We start from the raw sequence: 15361 nt of genomic DNA, 5'->3' as shown, positions 1-15361 counted from the left end.
AGCAGACATCCCAAAATGCTATTCACTGACTAAGTCCGGTGATCTGATTGCGAAGCAACCGACTTCCAATAAGTGAGGCTGAAAACGCTGAATCAACATCAGTCGCAAGGAAGCAGGTTCCTATTACAGTCTGCCGACAGAATGGCATATATAGACGGAGACAGACTTCCTCATAGAGGTTCACTGATCCTAAGACATCAATGAAGTCTACCTACAAGGAGGTGAAGGTGAGTGTTCACCATTAGCCAACCTAAAGAATTAATTGAGCCATGATATAATCAAGACTCCAACTCAAGGACAATATCCTGGAGACAGTAATGAGTCCTCTAGGGATTTAAACCAAGAGTAAAAGTTTCATTTTGGCAAAGCCCAAGAATGTGGGAGGAAACATGTCTTCAATCACAGCTAAGATCAAAGTGAGGAAGGTATGAGAGAGCGGGGATGGAAGTGCTTCTCCCCGCTACCACTGGTAACAACCGCTGGAGTGGTTGTTGACATCTTGTTAAAAAAAATTTTATCAACATATACTAGCTTGCGCTGATATCAATTCATTTGTAAAGAATGTAAGGTTTGTATTTTGTGTAGGAACAATAACAAATTAGCTTGCATTTTACCTCTGAGGACAGTCGTGGAAGGAGGAGGAGGAGGAGGAGGAGGAGGAGGAGGAGGAGGAGGAGGAGGAGGAGGTGGTTACTGCTTTGAAGTAAAACCTCCCTCCCAATTAAATTTGGTAAAATATCAGATCTCTCTCTTGAACAACATTCACTATCAGTAACTGAGTCACTGGATTTAAATTTTATGGATATCTGGTCGTCTTTCTTTTTTACACCTATGTTCAGTTTTGACAAGGGACCTATCTAGTATCGACTGCTTTTTCCTTCTCTTCCAAATGACATGAAAATGGGCTCAAAATCCTGTGAACACTGCATAGGTGGTGTATGAGCATTGTGAATAATTTCATACTACAGTAGTCTCGTTAGTACTTGTCCACAAAAAATGCCCACCTGGAGCAACATGTTTGCTCGCACACCAATACAATGCTCTTAAACAAATTACAAGTTATATGATTTGCATTTACAGTATCAATAGTTACCCATAAAAGGAGGTACATTATTCAATGCTGACGACAAGATGCAAAATTCCTGTGAAAGGGTGATGATAGGGGAGGAATATTGTACAGTACTATAAATGGAGGATTCTTGCTTGATCCACCAAACATAAGGCCAAATTATTTTTCACAGTTAGGTTTCCAAATAATTCTTATAATTTCTAGGTATAGTGACAAATAAAGAATAAAATGGTTTAAACATGAGAAGTAAAAGAAACAAGAATCACTAGCTTGGTAAGCATATGATATGCATTTGACAGGGAAAAGGTTTATATGAAGGCAAGCAATATGTACATCAGGGAAATTCATAAAGTAATTGAAAAAATCTAGCCACACAGAGAACAGGATAGTGGATAAATTGCATTCTATAAAGGGAAAAACTGACAAGAAAAATTTTGTAATAGATGATCTGAGAGTTAATACTATTACAAGCTAACCTATAATCTGAGTTGGTAAAGCAAGATTCTATTAGCCCAAGGGCTTCAACAGGGAAAAATAGCCCACTGAGGAAAGGAAATAAACTACAAGAGAAGTAATAAACAATCAAAATAAAATATTTTAAGAACAGTAACAACATTGAATTAGATATTTCATATATAAACTATAAAAACTAAAAAAAAACAAGAGGAAGAGAAAGTCGATAGAGTAGCATGCCCGAGTGTACAGTACCATCAAACAAGAGGACTCTAATCCAAGACAGTGGAAGGCCACAGTACAGAGGCTATGGCACTTTCCAAGACAAGAGAACAATGGTTTGATGTTGGATTGCCCTTCTCCTTGAAGAGCTGCTTACTATAGCTAGTCTCTCTTCTATATATATTTTCTTTAATATTTAGATTTCTGTATGAATAGCAAAGTTTTTAGACCCTGGAATCTAAACTCTTCTGTAAAAAACTTAAATGAGTGATAAATTATACATTCTGACAACATTCATGTTATACTTACTTCTTAAAAGCAAACATATCTCTGAGACTTCTTTGGTTAGTATCTATGTGTTTCTTAGCTTTGCCCCTTGGTTTAGAAAGCCCCAAGTTCCTTGACTTCATCGAAGATGTACGACTCTGAAACTAAAGTAAAATTTAAAAACATAAAACATATGTGATGCAGTAAATTAAAGATACTGTTGAGAAAGCCCCATCTTCTTGTCTTTATGATTCTAATTTATGGTTTATCAATTTTGAGAATAAATAATTAAGGTAAGTCAGGAATTTTGACAAAGGAAAACCTTATTTTTGGGGAGTACTGTGTAGCCTCCAGGACTTTTCTGTTACAAGCTACACAAGAAATCCAATACAACTAAAAATAACAAAAGAATGTTGTCTCCCTTGTTCTACAGCCAGTGTTTCAACGTGCAATGCTCGGACTCATTGTATTTAAGGAAGACTAACAGCTTCTGGCTTTATTGGCCCCATCACAGCACCTCCAATAATAAAAATCCTCTGGCAAAAGATACTTCTTCATCATCAAGACCAATACTAATACAGTGAAACCTCTAGATACAATAGTTTCTGTACACGAAAAACTAATTCTAAGATAAGACATATGAAGATTTTTTTCCTTCATATTACAAAAAAAACCCACTCAAGATAGGAAACAAAATTCACCCGGCTGACAAAAATTAATCTTAAAATTCGCATCATCGTCCTGCTCTCCCATTGGTCATTTCCCTACCCTGCTGCTAGTTACTGCTATAAGATCCAGCTCTCCTATTTGTCAACATCTTTCCCATCATGCATCTACGTATTGGCGTATCTCGATCATTTCGTTTCTGCAACACTATCGTTCAGATTGAATTCATGTTGGTAACTTCAATTTTGTACTTATAGTTTTCGTGTTGCTTTATTCAACCTGTAAGTCTATAGACATGGGTCCCAAGAATGTTGCTGATGTTCAAGGAAAGAAGAAAAAGATGCTTCCTATGGAAACGAAGCTAGAGATATTCAGGAAGTATAAGGGTGGCATACAGTTGAGTTTGATTGTTGGGGAGTATGGGCAAAATCCATCAATGATAGGCACCATCCTTAAGCAGAAAGAAGCCATCAAAGCAGCAACACCTTCTAAGGGCATAACTGTCCTTTCTAATAGGAGCTCATCTATAATGAGATGAAGACATGTCTTTTCCTCTGGATTAATGACAAAGAAATCGTTGGAGACATGACCACTGAGACGATAATCTAATATGCTACAAGGCCAGAGCCATTTTCGGTGATCTCGTACATGCTCAGGCCGAAGATGGCACAGGAGAAGGGACATTGCAGCAGGCACCCACAAAGTTCAAGAATTCATGCGGGTGGTTTGAGAAATTCAAGAGACGAACTGGTATTCATTCGGTGGTGCAGCATGGGGAGGCTGCCAGTTCGGACACAAAAGCGGCCGACATCTTTCTTAAGAAATTTAACGAGTTGACTCCCCCGGTAGGCTACATTCTCCAGCAAGCCTTCAACTGACTTATCCTTGCACTCTGTGCCAATGCCAGTGGGAATTGTAAAATCGACCCTACTGGTGTATTATTTGGAGAGTCCTGTGCACTAAGTTTTCATGCAGCAGTAGAATAGGTTAAAGAAATTTCCTTAGGAATCATATTATTCCAATGTTAAGGGACTTTTTATCCCTACTTCTGAACTTTGGAATATAGTACTTGTATTTTTAGTGGGACGGCGTATATAACGATGTACTGTACTGTATATTTACTCTGTTTAAATCTGCATGATTATGCACCCCTATTTTTGTGACACAAATCCTAATTAAATTTTGAGTACCAAATTATGGAACAGATCAGTTAATATCAAATAGTAGAGAACAATTCCTTAAAAGTTTTAAACTGGTGTCAACCTTGAGCCTTCAAGTCCCACATAGTGCTAAAGGAGAAGCTTCCAGTGATGTGGAGGGCTAATGTGAAAGCCTGGGTAACGAGACAGTTTTTCATTGATTAGGTACATCTCTGTTCCAGGCCTACTGTTAAAAATTTTCTGGAGAGCCACCTCCATTTGAAAAATCTGGTGGTGTCGGATAACACTCCTGCTCACCCACCTGGCCTCGAGAATTATATCCTAAAAATTCCTTTATGAAAGTTCTTTTCCTTCCTCCTAACACCACCTATCTCCTCCAACTTGTGGACCAGCAAGTGATTTGAGATGTTTTGAAATCACTGAAAACACAAACCTTACCTTTCATGAATTTTTTAAGGAACATTTCAATATTGTGATATGCCTCAGACTCATCAATCAAGCTTGGCAGCAGCTTTTGAAACGCACCTTGAACTCTTACACGAAGTTTCACTGCCCAGTTACAATCCCGATACCCTTCTTCTCCCTTCCAGCCCTACTTGGGTGTTTAAAAGTAGGCTGATCCTTTCACCTTCCTGCAAGTTTTCATCAACAGCAAGTTTTATTAATTACATGTTTTTAGTGGATTCTGGTATTCAAAGTAAGTTTATAATAACATGTTTTTCTTATGCTCAATGTAATTTATCACACTATTGGCTAAAATATGCGAAAAATTACAAAACTATTCAGTGTGCATCTGCAAACAAGCTTCTGTTGTTGACTTCAGCAGGTATTGTTATTAAATTTAGACTTACAATCACAATACTTTATAACCTTTTATTTGTTAACATTATTTATTAACAAAATATATATTTGAGGAGAAATTTATTTTAGTAAATATATATTTGAGGAGAAATTTATTTTAGTAAATATATATTTGAGGAAAAATTTATTTTAGTAAATAAGTTTTGATTCACATTACTTGGTAACTATTTGAAAACAATGCTATTCAGGCAAAATACTTCCAACAAATCAGCTATTAGGAAACTTTTCTAAGCTAAAAGGGTGAGTGCAAATCTGCCTCATTAAAAAAATTGAGTATAGGTAGGTCGGAAGTGAAGAGCAATAGGGACATGCCAATAAGTGTCTTTTACATCTATAGGGCAGGTCAAAGCTCCCTACTGTAGTAACTGGAGGACATGCATGATGGTTGTCATCTTAAATGGGCTGTACCTGATGTGGTTTTTGAGATAAGAAAGGTCGAGGATCACTCTTACAGAAATATACAGTCTACATTTCCCAAATGTATGTCTTTGGTACATGTAGCATATGTATTTCTGGATTTGAGAAATGGAAAAATTAATAGCCCTGGAATATGATGATTACCCTGTATGTACTTAAAAATCACCAATAAAACCCCATACTTAAGTATACTAAAGTATTAACTAATCTCTGCAAAAATATGTAAAAACCCATTTCTCAAAACATGAAATATTTGAGAAAAATAATTGCTACTACTTTTTTACTATTGATAATTTTTTCTTCTTCAAACATGAAAAAGTGGGGAGTTTTATTTCCTACAAACTGGATATTTGGTTTAAAAAAAAAAAAAAAAAAAAAAAAAAAAAAAAAAAAAAAAAAAAAAAGATATTGACTATAGTTACTGTTGAAAGTAACATATACATTGATAAAATACATATGTGCTGTAAAAAATTAAGAAAGCTATGATAATTTCACATGCACAGCTTTTAGAGCATAGAATGTTCTTTAAAATATTTTTTAAATGAAATAAATTGATCGAGAAACAAAAAAGGAGTAGGAGTTAGCAGTAACCCCCAAAATAACATTGTTTAATGGGACTGAGTCTTGCCCCTTAACGGAGCTCAGGAAAGACGTATCAATAGTCTGACGACTGTAAAGACGATGGCTTGGCACAAATTAGTGCTCAGGTAGCATTGCTTTTAGCATTAGTATTGGCTCTAGGTGATGATGTGTGTTTGGATGCCAAATGATTTGCAGCATTGGTCTGTGATGGATTCAATAGAGCCAGAACCTTTACACAAATTGAAACACTGGCACTAGAGCAGGGGAGATAACATTTCTTTGGTATTTCATGTCATATTGGATTCCTTGTCCCAGCCTTTTACATGAAAGTCCTTGGAGATCACACAGTACATTAGCCCCAAAATGAAACTCCTATGCTTACCTAATATTTTCTTAACTTTATCTTACATTTTTGCTTGCTTTCCTGACAATAACTCTAAATTATGTACACAGGACTGACCAGTTGGTTATTACTAATTCAAAGTTTTCAAGTCCAAGTCCCTTAATTTCCTAAATTCTTTTCACATACAATAAATATCTAAACAGATACTTTACTACAAACCACAAATTAAACTGCAACATACCAAAGGACTTGTTAGTTTAAAACTTGATTCCTTTGAGTCATCTCCCTGAGTATTTAGTTCCGCATCCTTGATTTGTGACTTCTGTGAAGAATCTGTCGTAGGAGTCAGTTCAAAGGATTCATTATCAATGGATCCAATGTCACTTACCATGGACACCTCAGAAACACAACTCTTTTGAGAAAGGGATGCAAATTCTGATGGATCTCCAACAGCCATAAATTCATTTTCTTTACTGGAAATTGGTGTACACAAAACACTTTTTGAAGTCAGTACAGACTTGAAAGAATTTCTAGCTGCTGGGCTACTGCTGATCTCAGTCTTATTACCTTTATATGAAAACATGTCTGAGAGTTTTCCCCACTTAAATGTCTGTTCTCTTTTGGGAGTCACTGTATTTGTCTGTGCAGGAAACAATGGCGTTTTTGTTAAACATTCAGTATCATTAGTTTTGTTTTTGCTTTGATCTTTAATTATAGTCTCATATTCTACAGTATCTGTCAATTTTCCATCAGAATTTGTGCACACAGTTCTGTTGTTTTCCCCACCTTCCTTGTCATCAGATATCATATCACTCAAAATTTCACTTGGAGAAACCTTATCATCACAAGTTGCTGAAGATTCTTGTTGCGGTCTATCTGATGGCTCCTCTTTGGTAGTAATGGATTTTGAGGGCAGAGGTGATGAAAAATATCTGTTGATGAAAGCATTACAAGGGATTATTAACAACCATCAATTGAATTTATGGTGATTTTAATAATAAAAATTCAACTATGAATATAAAATGCATGAGTAAACAGTGTACTTGCCATAATAGCGAAGGTAGAATAATTATATATGTGTGTAATATAATATGTAAAATAGCATACACAGAAGAAAGGGAACTAGAATAAACAGTTCTTAAGAAACAAGAAAATACCCAAGGCACCCTTAGCGTCATTAAAGAACGATACAGGGCATGATGTGTGGACGACATCCTCGAGGGACGATCGAAAAAGATAACGTGCAAGAGGGACAAACAAACTAAGAGGATGTGAAGTACGCATACCTTTATCGAAGGGCGATAATAGATATGGCGTGCAAACAACATCCTTAAGGGACAAACAAACAAGATGACAACCTTGAAGGATGACTATACAATATAATGTCTTTGAGGGATGAACAAAAAAAGTCACTTCGGAGAAGGGAAAAGATATGAAGTATATGTGGTTTCATCAAAAGACAATGATAGACATGTGTTGGTGTGGTACTGTTATAAACACACATTATGGTTCCAATCAAATGTCTTTTCAATGTGTTATGTATTTTAGACTTTGTGGGTTACTTCTTCTGAATAAGTCTAAGTAAGTTAACTTTAAAACAGTTTATTAACATCTCCATCACAGGAGTATAGATGGTTTGGTCGGATGACCATTCCGTAGGACAGGTTGATCAGAACTAACTAAAATATCAATGTTGATGATAACGTATAGTTAGTTATCTCAGCATTTAATGACAACAGGAAGGCACCTGCATCCGGTGAGACACAACTCTTCTCATGGTTTGTTTTATGTTTACTCTTCATAGAAAATGTTACATTGCAAATGGTTAGCTTGGTCTTGACTTTCGCATCCTGCTTATGACTGACTTGGCGTTCTCACACTCCTCCTAACTTCTACATTGGCCTCTTGGGTCATGGATTTAATTATGTAATTTATAAACATTACATTAGCTCGGACAGCTACCTTCAATTAATTGAACATATAACAATACGTTAAAAATATGTTTACTAGGAGTGTGACTGGATATATATATATATTATATTTTTTTCTTTTTTAACTTTAGCCATAAACAAATGATTAAGGATGAATGCTCAAATAGGTACATTTAAAAAAAATACATACATAACAGGTATTGTCAAAAACAAAGAAAAATGAATGGAAAATACAGATCATATATATGGTACATTGCTAGCAAATGATTATATGGTACCAAAAAAAAAAAATACTGATGTACATATGATTCGGTAACTTGTTAAAGAATAGTCGTCACCTTTGTCAAAAATACAGATTATTATACGGTAACTAATAAAGAATATTTGTTACCTTGGTAAAGATATAAGTTTAGTGCACAAACATAAATTCCTGGTACGTACACGCACCACGGTTTCGTATATATACATATATATATATATATATATATATATATATATATATATATATATATATATATATATATATATATATATATATATATATATATATATATATATATATATATATATATATATATATATATATATATATATATATATATGTATATATATTTATATATAGGGCTTATATATTTTATTAGATGCCCATAGATTCTTTATTTTAACATTTAGGGCTTATATATTTTATTAGGTGCCCAAAAAATGATTTATATTTTAAATGTTTTTAAAATTTTTTTAAAATGCAAATGTTCTAGAGTCTCTTCAACTACATATTACTAGCGTACTAACTGATTTTCGTGCACAACACTTTTCCAAGACAATTTTACTCCTTTGAGCGAATGAAGGGGCCAATTTCAAACGGGTCTAAATTGAAAAAAATAAGGAGTTTTGTCTGGACATGGCAAAACGTTCTGTTTGAGCTCCATCTTACTTTTTCTTAACCTACGCCAAACAAAGATGTTAAAGGCGATAAATATTATCACAGTAACGCTGATTGCTGCTAGTAACACGTAGAAACGAAGATCTGCATAAGTCGGTGACGGGTGGTCCATCTCGGTTAATTTCATCAACCGCTTAGCCACTCGTGCGTTGTATGGGAGAAGTAAAGATGGGATTGTAGTGGACCACGTGAAATTCGCGAAATAGGCCCGTTCTCTGATGATAGTGTTAATTCCTCGGACCGTGTAATTCGTGGACGTACCGATACAACCATCTGCTGCAACGAAGATTTGGGAATAGGACGTGGATACGTCCGGGCATGATACATTGAAGCCGGCCTTGTCGTATCGTATCCACGAGCCGTTGTTCAGTCTGCAATTGAACTTATTATCGTCAAAAGGATAAAGTTTTTCAGACAACTTTCATGTGTATGGGAGAGAGCACCGTTTAGCACTATACCTAACTCGCATGAATCCATTGATTTTTTATGGAATTCAAAGGAGTCAGCTGTACATATTTTTTTATTCATTGCGTCTGAACAGTGAGTTAATCTATTTAAGTCTTTAATGACCGTATATGTTTCCTTGTCCGGGGAAATCAATACGTGTCCTGTCAAACTGGATATTACTGGACTTGAGTTATTTGTCATGAAAGTCAGAAATGGTGATATCCTGTATGATTGCCGGGCATCGGAAGAATCAAAGGGAATTGTAATCATAATCCTGTAATTTTCAACACTTACTGTAATTAGGCTGTAATAAAATTCTAACCTACGTGCGTCTAACAAAGGAATATAACCTAATTTCTCCCGTCCGTTCTCCACAATTAATGTTAAGTCTCTTATCGGCAACAAATGCGGTGACAGAACACCTTTAGTCGCTAACGTAATAGCTTCCACATAGTCTTTTGATTTCTCAATGAAATGTGAAATTTTAGGTTAATGTGGGTAAGGGTTAGGTTGGGTAGGGAATGTTGGGCGTTTGTCAGTGCGTATGGGCCAGGTAGTGAGAAAAGTGAAGAAGATCGGAATGAGTTCTGGAATGATTTAACTAGGTGTGTAGAAGGACTGGGTAGAAGGAATTATGTAGTTGTTATGGGTGACTTAAATGCTAGAGTGGGCGCTGGAGAGGTAGAAGGTGTCATTGGTAAGTATGGCGTACCAGGTGAAAATGAGAGTGGTGAGAGCCTGGTAGACATGTGTGTTGAACAAGAGATGGTAATAGGTGCTAGCTTCTTTAAAAAGAAAGATAAGAATAAGTATACGTGGGTAAGAGTGGCAAATGGAAGAGTAGTAGAAAGGGCATTAATGGATTATGTGTTGGTAACTAAAAGAATGTTTGGAAGATTGAAAGACGTGCACGTGTTTAGGGGTATGGCTAACGGTATGTCTGATCATTTTTTGGTGGAAGGAAAATTAGTTGTAGCAAAAGAGTGGGGGAATAGAGTAGGTGGATGTAAAAGGGAGGTAGTGAGGATTGAAGAGCTAATAAAACCGGGGGTAAAAAGTAAATATCAGGAAAGGTTGAAAATGGCATATGATGAGGTGAGAGTAAGAGAAACTGGTAATTTAGAGGAGGAATGGAAGTTAGTAAAAGAAAATTTTGTTGGGATTGCAAGTGATGTATGTGGCAAGAAGGTTGTTGGAGGCAGCATGAGGAAGGGCAGTGAATGGTGGAATGAAGGAGTGAAGGTGAAAGTGGAAGAGAAAAAGAGGGCTTTTGAAGAATGGCTGCAGAGTAATAGTATAGAGAAATATGAAAAATATAGAGAGAAAAAGGTGGAAGTAAAGCGCAAGGTACGTGAGGCAAAGAGGGCAGCTGACCTGAGGTGGGGTCAGGGACTGGGTCAGCCATATGAAGAGAATAAGAAGAAGTTTTGGAAAGAAGTGAAGAGAGTAAGGAAGGCTGGCGCAAGAATTGAAGAGACAGTGAAAGATGGAAATGGAAGGTTGTTAAAAGGAGAGGAGGCAAGGAAAAGGTGGGCGGAATATTTTGAAAGTTTGCTGAATGTTGAGGATAATAGGGAGGCAGATATAATTGCTGTTCCAGGTGTTGAGGTGCCAGTGATGGGAGGTGAGAATGAGAGAGAGATAACAATAGAGGAAGTGAGGAGAGCACTAGATGAAACGAGAGCAGGAAAAGCATCTGGTATGGACGGTGTGAAAGCTGAGATGTTGAAGGAAGGGGGTGTGACTGTACTTGAATGGTTGGTGAGATTGTTTAATATGTGTTTTGTGTTGTCAATGGTACCAGTAGATTGGGTTTGTGCATGTATTGTACCACTATATAAGGGTAAGGGAGATGTGCATGAGTGTTGTAATTCAAGAGGTATTAGTTTGTTGAGTGTAGTTGGAAAAGTGTATGGTAGAGTACTGATTAATAGGATTAAGGATAAAACAGAGAATGCAATCTTGGAAGTACAGGGTGGTTTTAGAAGAGGTAGGGGTTGTATGAATCAGATTTTTACAGTTAGGCAGATATGCGAGAAATATTTAGCAAAAGGTAAGGAGGTGTATGTTGCGTTTATGGATCTGGAGAAAGCATATGATAGAGTTGATAGGGAAGCAATGTGGGATGTGATGAGGTTATATGGAGTTGGTGGAAGGTTGTTGCAAGCAGTGAAAAGTTTATACAAAGGTAGTAAAGCATGTGTTAGAATAGGAAATGAAGTGAGTGATTGGTTTCCGGTGAGAGTGGGGCTGAGACAGGGATGTGTGATGTCGCCGTGGTTGTTTAACTTGTATGTTGATGGAGTGGTGAGAGAGGTGAATGCTCGAGTGCTTGGACGAGGATTAAAACTGGTAGGCGAGAATGACCATGAATGGGAGGTAAATCAGTTGTTGTTTGCGGATGATACTGTACTGGTAGCAGACACAGAAGAGAAGCTTGACCGACTAGTGACAGAATTTGGAAGGGTGTGTGAGAGAAGGAAGTTGAGAGTTAATGTGGGTAAGAGTAAGGTTATGAGATGTACGAGAAGGGAAGGTGGTGCAAGGTTGAATGTCATGTTGAATGGAGAGTTACTTGAGGAGGTGGATCAGTTTAAGTACTTGGGGTCTATTGTTGCAGCAAATGGTGGAGTGGAAGCAGATGTACGTCAGAGAGTGAATGAAGGTTGCAAAGTGTTGGGGGCAGTTAAGGGAGTAGTAAAAAATAGAGGGTTGGGCATGAATGTAAAGAGAGTTCTATATGAGAAAGTGATTGTACCAACTGTGATGTATGGATCGGAGTCGTGGGGAATGAAAGTGATGGAGAGACAGAAATTGAATGTGTTTGAGATGAAGTGTCTGAGGAGTATGGCTGGTGTATCTCGAGTAGATAGGGTTAGGAACGAAGTGGTGAGGGAGAGAGCGGGTGTAAGAAATGAGTTAGCGGCTAGAGTGGATATGAATGTGTTGAGGTGGTTTGGCCATGTTGAGAGAATGGAAAATGGTTGTCTGCTAAAGAAGGTGATGAATGCAAGAGTTGATGGGAGAAGTACAAGAGGAAGGCCAAGGTTTGGGTGGATGGATGGTGTGAAGAAAGCTCTGGGTGATAGGAGGATAGATGTGAGAGAGGCAAGAGAGCGTGCTAGAAATAGGAATGAATGGCGAGCGATTGTGACGCAGTTCCAGTAGGCCCTGCTGCTTCCTCCGGGGCCTTAGATGACCGCGGAGGTAGCAGCAGTAGGGGAGTCAGCATTATGAAGCTTCATCTGTGGTGGAAATGTGGGAGGTTGGGCTGTGGCACCCTAGCAGTACCAGCTGAACTCGGTTGGGTCCCTGATTAGGCTGAAGGAACATAGAGAGTAGAGGTCCCGTTTTTGTTTTGTTTCATTGTTGGTGTCGGCTACCCCCCAAAATTGGGGGAAGTGCCTTGGTATATAGATAGATAGATGATCTATTTTTGAATTATAATACGTTAACGTTGCCAACAAGTCTTGTACTTCCATAATCTGACTGATATTACTAGAATGTTCATTCACCAAACTCATAATTTGATTGATTGAAGTTAACTGATTCCTTAGTTCTGATAAAATTAACTCATTTTCATGAGTCAAAAATTCAATTTTCTTATTTTGATTACTAATCTTAAGACGATTTGAAATCCCTAAGCCTAAACTTGCAACAGATCCAAAGATGTTTAGTGCAGCAAAAATAAACGGGTTATGTTTTTCAAGGTTAGTGTCTTACTGTCCACATCAAAAGGTCACGAGCCAAAAATTCTGCCTCGTAAGTCTTATTTTGCAAGTCGTCAGATAGCATCTCAGCAACTTTTAGTGTCGGTGCAAGCGAACTCTCTGTATTTCATTTAATGAAGCAGCAAACCTTGAAATAGCACTCTTTAAGCGAGTGATGTCATTCTCTGGGAGAAAATTGCTTGCATGCGTAATTCTATAACTATGTTACTTGATGTAATAAAAACGTCTTCTGTTCTCTCTACCATAGTGCCATATTTGAAATCTATACTTTTAGTTTTAGAGCTCTTCCCACACGAGAAAAATGTCTGAGCGAACAATATCACTCCTAACAATAAAAACTTCATCTTGGAAACCTGTAATGAGAAAAATATATGTAATTACTCCTGTATTAAGAAGAAAAAAATGTTAACTTATGTTTCCTAGATAAAAAATAAAAAAAAAATTTTAATTTCTTATGTGAGCCAATGGTACAATTCTCTCATCAGTGGGTTGGGATACGTTTTGAACTCTAAATCTATTGGCCGTTAATGTTTCCAAAATGCTAAATGGGCCTTCAAACTTAGGTGTTAGTTTATAATTGAGTCCTTTACGTACATTTACCTGTATGTATACATTATCACCCATGGTATATGTTTTAGTTGGCTTCGCTATTTTATCATGATTCCTTTTCATTATGATTTGCGATTCTTCTAAATTCTTTCGAAGGATATCAAAACAACTTTTGCTTGCATTTATACATTCTTTTAAAGGATTTGATGAATTAGTTGTAGGCGTTAATACATGGAAAGGCGTTCTAACTGGGGTACCATACAATGCCTCGTGCGGCGACATTTTAATTGATATATGATATGAGTGATTCAGAGTACTTAGTACCGCAGGTATTGCAATATCCCAGTTGGGGTCTGATCCCCCTAGTGTTAATCTTAATATGTTTAAAACCTTACTATTCGCTCTTTCCACTAGCCCATTCGACTCTGGGTGATAGATCATGGTATTGATTTTCTTTATGCTAAGGAATTCACACTATGAGGTAAGGAAGTGATTGTTAAATTCTCCACCCGAGTCTGAGATTATCATGTGTGGAATTCCATGTTTACAAATGTAACACTCGTAAAACTTCCTAGCGCATTCAATCGCAGTTTTAGTTTTAAGCGCCATCAGTTTGTGTATATCGAGTCAAAGCATCTACAATTACTAAGAGGTGCTTATTTCCTCTGTCTGACTCGTAAAATCCTGTTAATAAATCTAAATGTATCCTTTCAAAGGGTTGATTGGGCACGGGATAAGCCCCTAGGCTGACAGGTGTTTTCGTGTGCCCTTTGTTTTCCTGACAAGTGCGACAATTATCTATGTGTTTTTTTATATCTGTAAGCATCGTATGCCAATAAAACAATGATTTGGCTTTCTGTGACATTATGGAGAACCCCGGGTGTCCATGCAATGGATTTGCATGCAACCAATTTAGGACAGTGGATATAAGTGAGATTGGTACCACTACCTGGTCGTTGGTCACATGTGGTGTAATGCTGGTTTTCCTTGTCACGGATCTACACAGAATATTGTCCTTGATTATATAATTCTGCTGCTTATACTTTATATAATCCTTTTCCTTAGGACATCCTTTCAAAGCATTTATGATTTTTTCTCATTTCTGATCTTTTCTTTGCTCAGTCTGTAATAATTCAGCGCTACAGCCCAGATCTTTCTGTTCAGATACAGTTTTAACAATAGGCATGGATGTTGATATATCTATTAATTCAGCTAATGGCTCCGTACAAGATGACACGGGGTTGCGTGATAATGCATCAGCAATGATATTTGCTTTCCCTGGTAAATACCCGATTCTTGCGCCAAAGTCTTGAATGATCAAATGCCACCGATTTCGTTTGGGGCTGTGACTAAAGCCTTTAAAGAAGTCAGTTAGGGGTTTATGATCAGTAAGAACCTTGACGGGATAACCGTATATTATGAACTTAAAATGCACTAGTGAATTAACAATAGCTAGTCCTTCCTTGTCTATTACTGCATACTTACTTTCGGAAGTTCTCAGTTTTCGAGAATAAAAAGCTATCGGGAAAAATTGTTTTTCATATTGCTGAAGCAATATCCCTCCTACTCCTAAGTCTGAGGCATCTGTTGCAATGAAGAATTCCTTACCGAAGTCAGGAAATTTTAAGATAGGAGAACTACACAGTTCATCTTTCAAGGTATTAAACGCCTGTTGATGCTGCTCAGACCATATGAAATCTACGCCCTTCTTCGTAAGATCAGT

General features: G+C 37.1%; 1 protein-coding gene across 3 annotated transcripts in view; it reads right to left on the bottom strand.

Moving 5' to 3' along the window:
* tos (Exonuclease tos) overlaps positions 1–15361 on the bottom strand; it is a 330838-nt gene that overhangs the window by 42650 nt on the left and 272827 nt on the right. For 2 of the 3 annotated variants that reach the window (XR_011044196.1, XM_068371244.1), the window contains exons 9-10: positions 6282–6972; positions 2054–2175 (exon numbers count right to left, since the gene is read on the bottom strand). Coding sequence is in view for 2 of the 3 variants with exons in the window: in XM_068371244.1 (XP_068227345.1) it covers positions 2054–2175; positions 6282–6972 (813 nt within the window). In the remaining variant the exon portion in view is untranslated. The remainder of the gene's footprint in view (positions 1–2053; positions 2176–6281; positions 6973–15361) is intronic. The other variant, XM_068371245.1, reaches the window with a different exon arrangement.

Source organism: Palaemon carinicauda, chromosome 3, assembly GCF_036898095.1.
Source record: "Palaemon carinicauda isolate YSFRI2023 chromosome 3, ASM3689809v2, whole genome shotgun sequence".
Taxonomy (NCBI): Eukaryota; Metazoa; Arthropoda; class Malacostraca; order Decapoda; family Palaemonidae; genus Palaemon; species Palaemon carinicauda.
The sequence above is the reverse complement of the archived record's forward strand: the minus strand, read 5'-3'. Positions and strand labels throughout refer to the sequence as shown.